This window comes from Ruditapes philippinarum, unplaced genomic scaffold, assembly GCF_026571515.1.
Source record: "Ruditapes philippinarum isolate M1 unplaced genomic scaffold, ASM2657151v2 ctg3608_1_1_1_1, whole genome shotgun sequence".
Taxonomy (NCBI): domain Eukaryota; kingdom Metazoa; phylum Mollusca; class Bivalvia; order Venerida; family Veneridae; genus Ruditapes; species Ruditapes philippinarum.
Window position 1 is genome coordinate 5159 of NW_026851778.1, and position 9589 is coordinate 14747.

At 30.2% G+C, this 9589-nt stretch overlaps 1 protein-coding gene across 1 annotated transcript; it reads left to right on the forward strand.

The window, feature by feature from the left end:
• The first annotated feature begins 3453 nt into the window (after positions 1–3453).
• Positions 3454–8194, forward strand: LOC132739282 (cyclic AMP-responsive element-binding protein 3-like protein 3-B). Its single transcript, XM_060726961.1, has 5 exons — positions 3454–3591; positions 4389–4684; positions 5283–5410; positions 5943–6027; positions 6620–8194. Exons 1-5 carry the CDS (start codon positions 3549–3551, stop codon positions 7097–7099), a joined length of 1032 nt encoding a protein of 343 aa, XP_060582944.1. The 5' UTR covers positions 3454–3548; the 3' UTR covers positions 7100–8194.
• The last annotated feature ends 1395 nt before the right edge of the window (positions 8195–9589 follow it).

Below are 9589 nucleotides of genomic sequence, written 5' to 3' on the forward strand. Positions count from 1 at the left end.
CGACCGTTTGCTTGAGTATTTATAAATAATTATTTAAATACAAGTCCGACTTGCTATGCTTTTATTTTAAGTAAAAGACGTGTAAATACTAATAAAAGCTGATTTATCTGCATATTAAAAAATGTCTCGAACACACGTTTTTTTTTTAATGATATATACTATACCAGAAGGCTTTCACGTTGCCAAAATTTTTTTTTAATTTTATATGTCTGTATATTGATTTTTTTTTGTAACAAAGCATATTTAGATATATGCCTAAATTAGAGGACGATTGTAACTAGATTAAAACTTCTGCACACAAACCGAATCAATTACAAACTGGCAGATATGCTAGAAATAGAATACAAATACCTGCCAAAATTGAATTTGTTCTTTGAGAGACTTAGAAGTCGAATTTTCATTTTGATCTTATATGTCCATGTTATAAAAATATTTTCGTAACCCTTAAGTATTTATTTTGTTAACCAAAGTATGTACAAATTTATTGCATTGCTCAAAGTAATAACATATTATAATGATGACGACGACGACGATTGATGATATAGACACAGCTTGTATAGTACGATCCCGGCTTTTCGTAATGTATCCTGCTTGGATCTCTATTTTTCTAATACAATCCCGGCTTTCTTCAAAATGTATATGGCAGGACGGTCAATTCCCGGTATCTCTCTTTGTGTAATACGATCCCGGTTTTCTGAATGTGACATGGCAGTGGACAAATCCGGACCCTATTATCTAATAACGATCCCCCGGCTTTTTCTTGAATGCATATGGCAGACGGTTCATTCCCGGATCTCTATATATCTAATACTATCCCGGCTTTTCTGAATATGACATGACAGTGCGTTAATTCCCGGGATCTCTATATTCTAATACTATCCCGGCTTTTACTGAAATGTGATTATTGTTAGATCAAAGATATTCTGTTTAAATATTGTACACGTATCGTAATGAATCCATAGGGAAATGATTAATCTGTCCTATTGAAACGTTTGTTTTAATATTTTAAAGATACAATATACTCATATATTGATAGGAGTAAAATGATTTGAACATTTTACAAGTCTGTTCTGTTTGACAAGTGGAAATTATATAATTAATTTATAGGGGAAATCAAAATCCAGTGATTTATTAAAAGGTCATCTTGTTCCGTGACAAATCAAACAAATGTATTTTAATAAAAAAAAAAAACCGGCTTATTCACTTTACGGTACAATCACGCTTTGGTTCACCAGACAGGTGTCTCTCATCTCTCAAACTATTTATTATAAAAGTGCACGTTTTCATTTGTGTCAATAATCTCGAACCAATATACAATCACTTCCACTGCCAGTACATGTACTTACAATTATTAAATAATTGATATGGCTTGGTGTGACATTCTGCAGGTCACTTTAACGCTTTTTCATTGTGAACAAATACGCTAAAAGATTTTTTTCTAACTACTACAAAATCAAACTTATTCAAAAAGCTCTAAAAAAACGTTTCAAAATAATTAATTAATAATAATAATAATAATAATAATAATATAATAATTAAACAAACAATTATAATTTAATAAACTAAACTTTTATTTTCACAAATTGTATATTTTCAGTACGGCTGTTATTAATTAAACTTTCCATTATCAAACATTATGAAAAATAACCAACCAAGACACATGTAAAAGAATAAACAGTACAGCGAGTCTCAACGGAAATCATTCAAATACAAATATATATCATAGCCATCAACGATAAAAAAAAAAAAAAAACATCATTAAAATTTGTCAACAAGCATATCAGAAGCATATCTTTGACAAAATGCATGAAATAATCGATACTTTATCGATACGGTGGTCAATTTCCCGGGATTTTACTATATGTTTAATTTACGATCCCGGATCCCGGGCTTTTTCTATAGGCGATCCCGGGATTTTCCCCCCCACCAATTTTTTCTATTATTTTTTAGAAAACAAACTTACCAAACTTCCTGAAAACACGTCAATTTCCGGTTTTTTTGTCACAACTTGTACATGAAAAATAATTTTTAATTTATAGGAAAATATTTAACTTCTGATAGAAATTTTTTTGTGCTAGAAGGTAAAAATTTTTATTTCTTATCAGATTTGACTAAAACAATTTATAAATTAAAACCCCAAATTACCGAAAATTTAATTATTTTTGTATTACAAGGTTAACTTCCTGGTTTTCGTTTTTGTTTATAATGAGTCACATGCTACATTGAGAAAAATTTTCGTTTTCATATTTAAAATTATTGATAAGTTTACACTCTGTTTTCTAAGGACGTGGATATTCTATGCAGCATTGCCAAATATCAGCTTTTTGTTCAAAGCCTTGACATAGATTTTACAGTAATAGAAAAATGGCAGGTTAATCAGCCAATCTTGGATTATGCCTTTTTTGACAAGTCTGAAGGAATATTGAAGGAGGAGTTACCTGAAGATACAGAATTTAGACTTTGTAAGTTTGTCTGGAATTTTGTCGTACATTTGCCAGGAAGTAGGACAGGATAATAGATGGTTTACCTTTTGTGTCATGATTCATGTATTCACTAATATGTTCTCACATCTGTTTGCTCATATTGATCCATTTAAAAATTAAGGGACCAAAAGCTGGCTCTTATGATTGGTTGTTATATTATACATATTTATTGACCATTTCTGAAACTAGGGAACTTGTTTTTAGCTAGGAACTTCCTACATGGAGCATAAATAATCTAGATTTTAGAATTGTGTTTAATAAAATCAGTTGAAAAGAGTCATCATGGACTCGCTTAACATAATTACCTGGTTGAATGATAGTAACTATTCTGTACAGGATATAGATGAAGACTGGGATTTAACAGTAATTGATTTTATGTAGTTACTCTTAAGATTTCATGCTTTGCATAATTGAAATAATATGTAAAAAATAACATTTCAAGATTGTTCTTATTAGCTTGTTTCAGGCTTCCTTTAATTAGTTCACCAAACTTAGTTATAAATACGAAATATAACTTATATGAAATATAACAAGAATGTAAGAGATTCATGCAACATTTCACAGAACACTTTATGATATTAATTTTTTTATGAAGATTTATTGGTATTGAACTTTTTAATGTTTTACAGTCTAACCTTGGCTTGATGTCAGAAGACTTTGGCACTTTGTTTGGTGATTGCCTCCTCGCAGATATAGAAAAATCAACAGCCCCACAGACCCCATCAGCATTCACAGATCATGACTATGTCATGCAGCCCAGCAAAGTCACCTGCAGGAAGTGACAGTGGAGTTCAGTAGACTCGGAGGAAATTCTCCTCGTAATTCAGAAAAAATGATATGTCTCAGTTTAGTAATGATGTAACAAGCTTGTCGGGTTCACCCCATAGTGACTTTCAGTACAGTCCTCATCAAATGGTACCAAATGATGAACTAAGCCCAGTGTCAGTTGCAGATCAGTTGTCCTGTAGTCCAGGGCAAACAGAAATCGATAATATGGACCTTGAACATTTTTTGACTTTTCTGAATTGGACACTATTGATACTAGTGCATTGATCTCAGATAAATATGGAGGTGGCATCAATGGATGAGGATGTTTCAATAGACTTAGGTATATTCAATTGTTTAACTGATTATTTGATTATTTCTAAGTACAGCTGCAGAAAAACTTGTTTAAAAGACATCAAAAGATGAAAGTTATAATTTAAAAGTTGAAAATTTATATGAAGCTTTTTTCTCGATACATTTTACAGATGAGGGAATTTTACGAAATTGGCTGTTGTTTACAAACACCATGTCACTGCATATACATGTAATAGTGTATAGAAAAATTAAGTTTGTTGAGGACTGGTGTAAAGAATGAAATTACACTTTGACTTGTACATGTATGTGTAAAAAGAGGCATTAAACAAGCTATCATTTGCTGTGCTTGGGGGTAGTAATGTAGCCAAAATATCAAAAAGCATTATACCAGCATTTAAGATATAGTTCCATAAACAAGTGTTGAACATTATTTGGACAAATAGATATGAATTGTTCAAGCATCGAAATCATGTTTTTCAATGTCACTCCTATGCTAGCTTGCTTTGCAATTATAAATAATTGGTAAAATTGTATTTTATTTATTAATATTTTTCAAATATCTTTTACATACATGTAATCATTACATAAATTGATAATGTCATTAAACCCAGTTTACCTGGAGAATTGTATAGAAACTTTCTATAGTGAAAGTGCCACTTTACTGTCTTTTGGATGAAATTGTTGGAATTTTCTTATTCACCATGAACAGGAAGTTTTGACAAGTTTTTTTTTTACCACATGGTTTGGTAATATCTAGTTTTCCATTATCATTAATGGCTTATGTGTTGATAATTTTAATTATTTCTTTTGTTCTTCTCATTTTAGGCTCTCACACTGATCTTATGACCTTTGACACCACCACAAACACTGCAGTTAATTATGATGGAAGTGAAACAAAGACAATCAAAATCATTAAAGTGTCAGCAACCACAGAGTCATTACCTTTTACAATGAAGGATGTATCTACAGGGACAAAACTTGGAAACTTTCCAGAGCTCAGACTTACAGAGGAGGAGAAAGACCTTCTGTCAAAAGAGGGTGTAAATATACCCACAGATATGCCACTTACCAAAGAGGAAGAAAGAGCTCTTAAAGCAGTTAGAAGAAAGATTAGAAATAAGGTAAATTAAGTGACTGTGATGCATGGTAATATAGTGTAAGGTGGTTTAATTGATAAAATGGCACTGTATTTTACAAGGTCTGACCTTTTCTGTGAAATAGTTGGCATTTGTTTGATTGAAATATTGTCAAAACTAGCACTTAGCCCAGCAAAAACAGTTCATCAATCTTGAAAGTAACAACCTATTGGATTGGAATTTAATTTGAAATTAAGATAATATTCTGTAAATCTATTTATAAATATTATCCATGAAAAACTTTTTTAACGGAAAAAGTCATAAATGCCATATTTCACTAAAACTGATTATTTCATGTTAAGTGATAGTCTATTGAATCTAATTAACATTAAGCTGTTAGAAAATATGAAAATATTACGATCTTGTATCTACTTAAATTGTGATTATTTGATGTATTTAAAAAAAAAAGATGCACAGGTTGCTGTAAAGTATATTTAAGTATTGAAAATGTGTTTTTTATGAAATTTCGTTTTTATCTTAATAATTCTTTCCATTTCGACATATTATTGTATTAAGTAATATGAGTGACCCTTTATAACTTTGAACAGTTTAAAAAATGGAGAATTAATTTACTATTTAACAGGTATCAGCGAAGGAAAGTCGAAAACGTAAGATGGACTATGTTGATGGATTAGAGAAAAGAGTGAAGAAATGTACTCAGGAAAATCACACATTACATAAGAAAGTTGATCAACTTGAAAAACAAAATGTGTAAGTTAAATGTTGATATTGCTATATACTATAAATGTGAGATTAAAAAAATATGTCTAGATAGGATTGCTGTTATAAATAAATATGAAAGAAATTTGGACACAATAAAAGTATTTATTATTATTACATCCTTCTGCTACCTCTTGCTTGATTGGTTGGATTTTAGGTTCTTAAATTCATTTATTTTTCAAGACATAAATTGTACTGAACTTAGCTTTGAAACATATTATTAATATTTGATTTATGATTGAAAAATCAAGAGCAACACATGTATATAATACTGTAACTTATTTTTAATTATCTACATATTAAATATGTAGAAAAGTGACTCTTTTTTTAAATATTTATTTTAAGCATAATATTTATTTGTAAAGCTGCAAGTTTTAAACATGTCCGGTCCGTATTTGTTGTTTATATAACAAGATATGTGAGAAAATCTGCTGAATTTCCAAAACATATGATGACAATATGTAAATAGAGTATAAGAGAAGTTATAGATATCGGAATCATTTGTTTTATATGATTATTTCAGAACATTGTTAAACCAGTTAAAGAAACTACAGACAATATTGAGTCTGAAATCAACAAGAACAGCTCAGGCATCTACATGTGTTATGGTACGATTTTATTGTTACTATGTAACCTGTGATATCACTGCTGTATTTAAAATGATACAGAAACAAAAACTGTGGCATATAGTACACTACATTACCCATTGTGAATTAACTGTGAATTTTTGCTATTAAATGATTTTTTGATTTATACCACTTTATTATCAGTCAGTATGAGAAGTAAATTTTCATAAATATGCATTAAATTAAAAAGAAAAGAAGATATTTTCTCGATTTCCTAAAGTCTTGAATACATCTTTTTAAAGATCAAATATAGATATACATGTAATGTAAATCGTATGATTGGTTAAACTTTATGGGTGACATGTGTTGTAACTCTCGATCAATAATGGTTTACGTTAATATGTCCATTAGCAAAATCTGTTGCATTTAATGACGTAGAATCTTTTGGAAATGGTGTATTGATTGAAATGAAACTAAACAAAAGCTTTTATTTCTTATTAGATCATTTAATTCATTCTATTTATGTTCTTGCATTGTACCATATGCAAAGTCTTTGTTATATTAATGTATGTTATTTTTGATGAAATATTATGATTTTCAAACCTCTTACATTCTGTTTTCTTCTTATTTCCAGGTTCTTCTGTTATCATTCGCATTTTTGATAGTTCCAAACTTTAACCCATTCCGTGACAGTGACTCAATGGAGGACCTTAAGGCTGTAAAGATGCCTGGAAACTCCAGGAATCTGCTTCACAAATCAGGGGATGACCTCCTACCTGGAGATGATAACCCATATGGTATCACTGTAAAACCAGCTGAATTCTGGGAACAACCACCAAAAACCCCTGTCCTGCCAGAATTTGGTAAAGCTGTAATTCAGGATTTAGAAATTGATGGAGACGATGAGATAGAAAAAGAGACGTTAAATACTAACAATCAAGAGAATGTTGTATATGTGCAAATAGAGAAATCTGTTGGTGGGGTAGATATGGAATCAAATGTTACATATGTTTCAAGTGAGGCAGAATATAACAAAGATACAATGTCAGAATCAAATGAAAGTCCAGTGGAAGCAAACACAAATAAAGGAACAAAACGGAAGCATGACCTTTAGCCAGGGTTTTAATTGTTGTTAAAAGACCCAAATATTTTTGAGATTTTTGTATTTGTTATGATATTTGTACAAATGTGATATTGTCTAGTGTTTGTGTTGATTGAAATGATGACATTTCTAACAAGTTACAAACTCTGGTTTACACATAAGCAGCATATAAGGAAGTGATAGGTACAATGGCTAGTAAGTCAGGCCTTTACCATAGCACATAAATTATATTAGCTACTACTCAAAGCCTGACAACCTGTAGCAACCAATATGTTATCAACCAGTTGTATACTTAAATACTGTACTGTGTCAATCAGAACTGGCCTCATCTAAATGCATGCTTTGTAGATATGTGCAAGGTTTCTATCCTTTCCAGGTATGTTGTTACAAAATATCAGAAAGTTGTGAACTTAATTTAAAGAATGCATAATATAAAGTTACATTTAACATTTTCATTTGTAACATGTGTGGCAAAAATTCATTCAATGTATACATGATATGCTTTATGTCATGTTATTTTTAAAATTCGAAGGAATTTCTGTGCAAGATAGAAAGTGTAATACTATAATAGTAAATAGAGTGTGATATATCTAGTTACTTTTGATGACATAAATATTTCGCATGTACTTGATGCTTGTTTGATCACTATTATGTAAGGAATGAATCTTTTAGCATAAAATAAAAGCAATTTCACTTTTGTTATAGGATATTTAATCTACAGATCTTCTGTACATGTACAGAGCATGAAAGAATTGTTTAAAAAGCATGAATGTATCGAGTAATCTGGTCCCTTACATTCAACTCGAGTTATTTATCTTAAAAAAAAAAAATGAGACTTTAGCAACATATCATGTTTCATGTTACTTTACTAACTGAATGAGATCAATAATACAAAGTCAGAAGCCATATCATCATTAAACTTAGTGTATGAGAACTAACCTGTATATTAATTATATGAAGTGAGGAACGAATGATTTCAAATTCTTAAAATTTGGACAAAGTCATGAACAAATTATGATTGCCAAACTAGTCTTATATTTTATATCATATTTCTAATTGTAGGAGTATGTATATCAGTTTATGGCATGCATCAGTGTTACATTAATATATTATATGTTATTTTGGTTTTGGAGTGATATATGTGGATATATTACCTGTTAAGATTTTATATCACCCGAGCCGTTAGGCGAGGGTGATATTTTATCTTGGCAGGTAATATATCCACATATATCACTCCAAAACCAAAATAATAATTTTATTACCCTTCCCCTGTCGACTTTAGACTATTTTTTTAAATAATCATTGCTGTTTCAAATGAAACGTCGAAATAAGATTCCCTTTAGGATACCTCTTCGTCACAACATGACGTCACATAAATACATGACGTATTTTTCCCGTACCTTACAAAAGTAAACAAGAGAAAAGGAGTAGTCTATTGAACGCACTTTTTTGTAATTAATATCAAGCTTTCACAAGGTCATATTTGTTTTTGATACTGATGGTTATATGTATCATAACTCTACTTTGGTAAATATTTATCATTTGACAGTTAAAAAGTGCTTTTAAATCGGAATTTACACCGCGTAAAATCGAACCGTACGCGCATCATCTCCGCGCATGTTGTTTACAACGTTGGGTACCAAACGGGGAAATTTAGTGTGTATATTACCCGTCTGGCTCGGTTATATCAATTTCTTTCGGGTGATCAATATCCAATCAAAAAGGCGGAAAAAATCTGGAAGGGTAATAAACTTGTATATATATCATTTCATAAAACAGAAATCATTATTATTTGTCTGCTGACAATTTTTCTAATTCATATCATAAGGTTTTCACTCATCTCTCTGAACTAACAAGACTTTCATTTATTATGTGCTGAACATTTTTAAAACTGTTATATTTGATGTAATTTAATTGATACAGTATATGTAATTAAAACACTTTTTGAATTATTTTGGTAGAAATTGCACATTGTAACACTCGATGTTTTACAGCATTGTGTAGCAGTTTTAACCTCACAATTGTTATTGTTGTTTACTTATCTTCATTTAAGAAGAATAAATTTTGTAAAGTAAAGAAAACTTGCTTTTTTTTTCTTCAATAAACCCAGACAGTTGTGATAGACCAGACACCTACATCTTCAAGAACACATTTTAAGCTGGAGATTTCTTACTGAAGTAAGATATACTTGAAGGATCTTCACATGTCAGTGTAACACCACATTATTTTATGAAAATATAGAAAATGTTGGGTTTTTTTAAATACAGTGTATTAAGAATGCTGTGAAGTGAACAAATAAACATGTATTTAAACAAGGCCTTAGCAATCCCCATAAATAATCTTAAATCAGTCCACTTATTCCAACACAGTCTTACTATCTTTCTATGGTATAAATGTTAAAAGACCAAATTATATACGTAGTAAATTCAGTCATAATTTGCAAAGAACACAAGTTAAAACATTTTTTTCTTTTGAAGTTTGGCCTTATGAACTTTGGTGTTT

Coding starts and splice junctions, on each gene's coding strand:
- LOC132739282 (XM_060726961.1), top strand. CDS start 3,549: ATGGAGGTGGCATCAATGGATGAGGATGTTTCAATAGACTTAG. Junction 3,592..4,388: donor GGATGTTTCAATAGACTTAG/GTATATTCAATT, acceptor TTCTCATTTTAG/GCTCTCACACTGATCTTATG. Junction 4,685..5,282: donor GAAGAAAGATTAGAAATAAG/GTAAATTAAGTG, acceptor ACTATTTAACAG/GTATCAGCGAAGGAAAGTCG.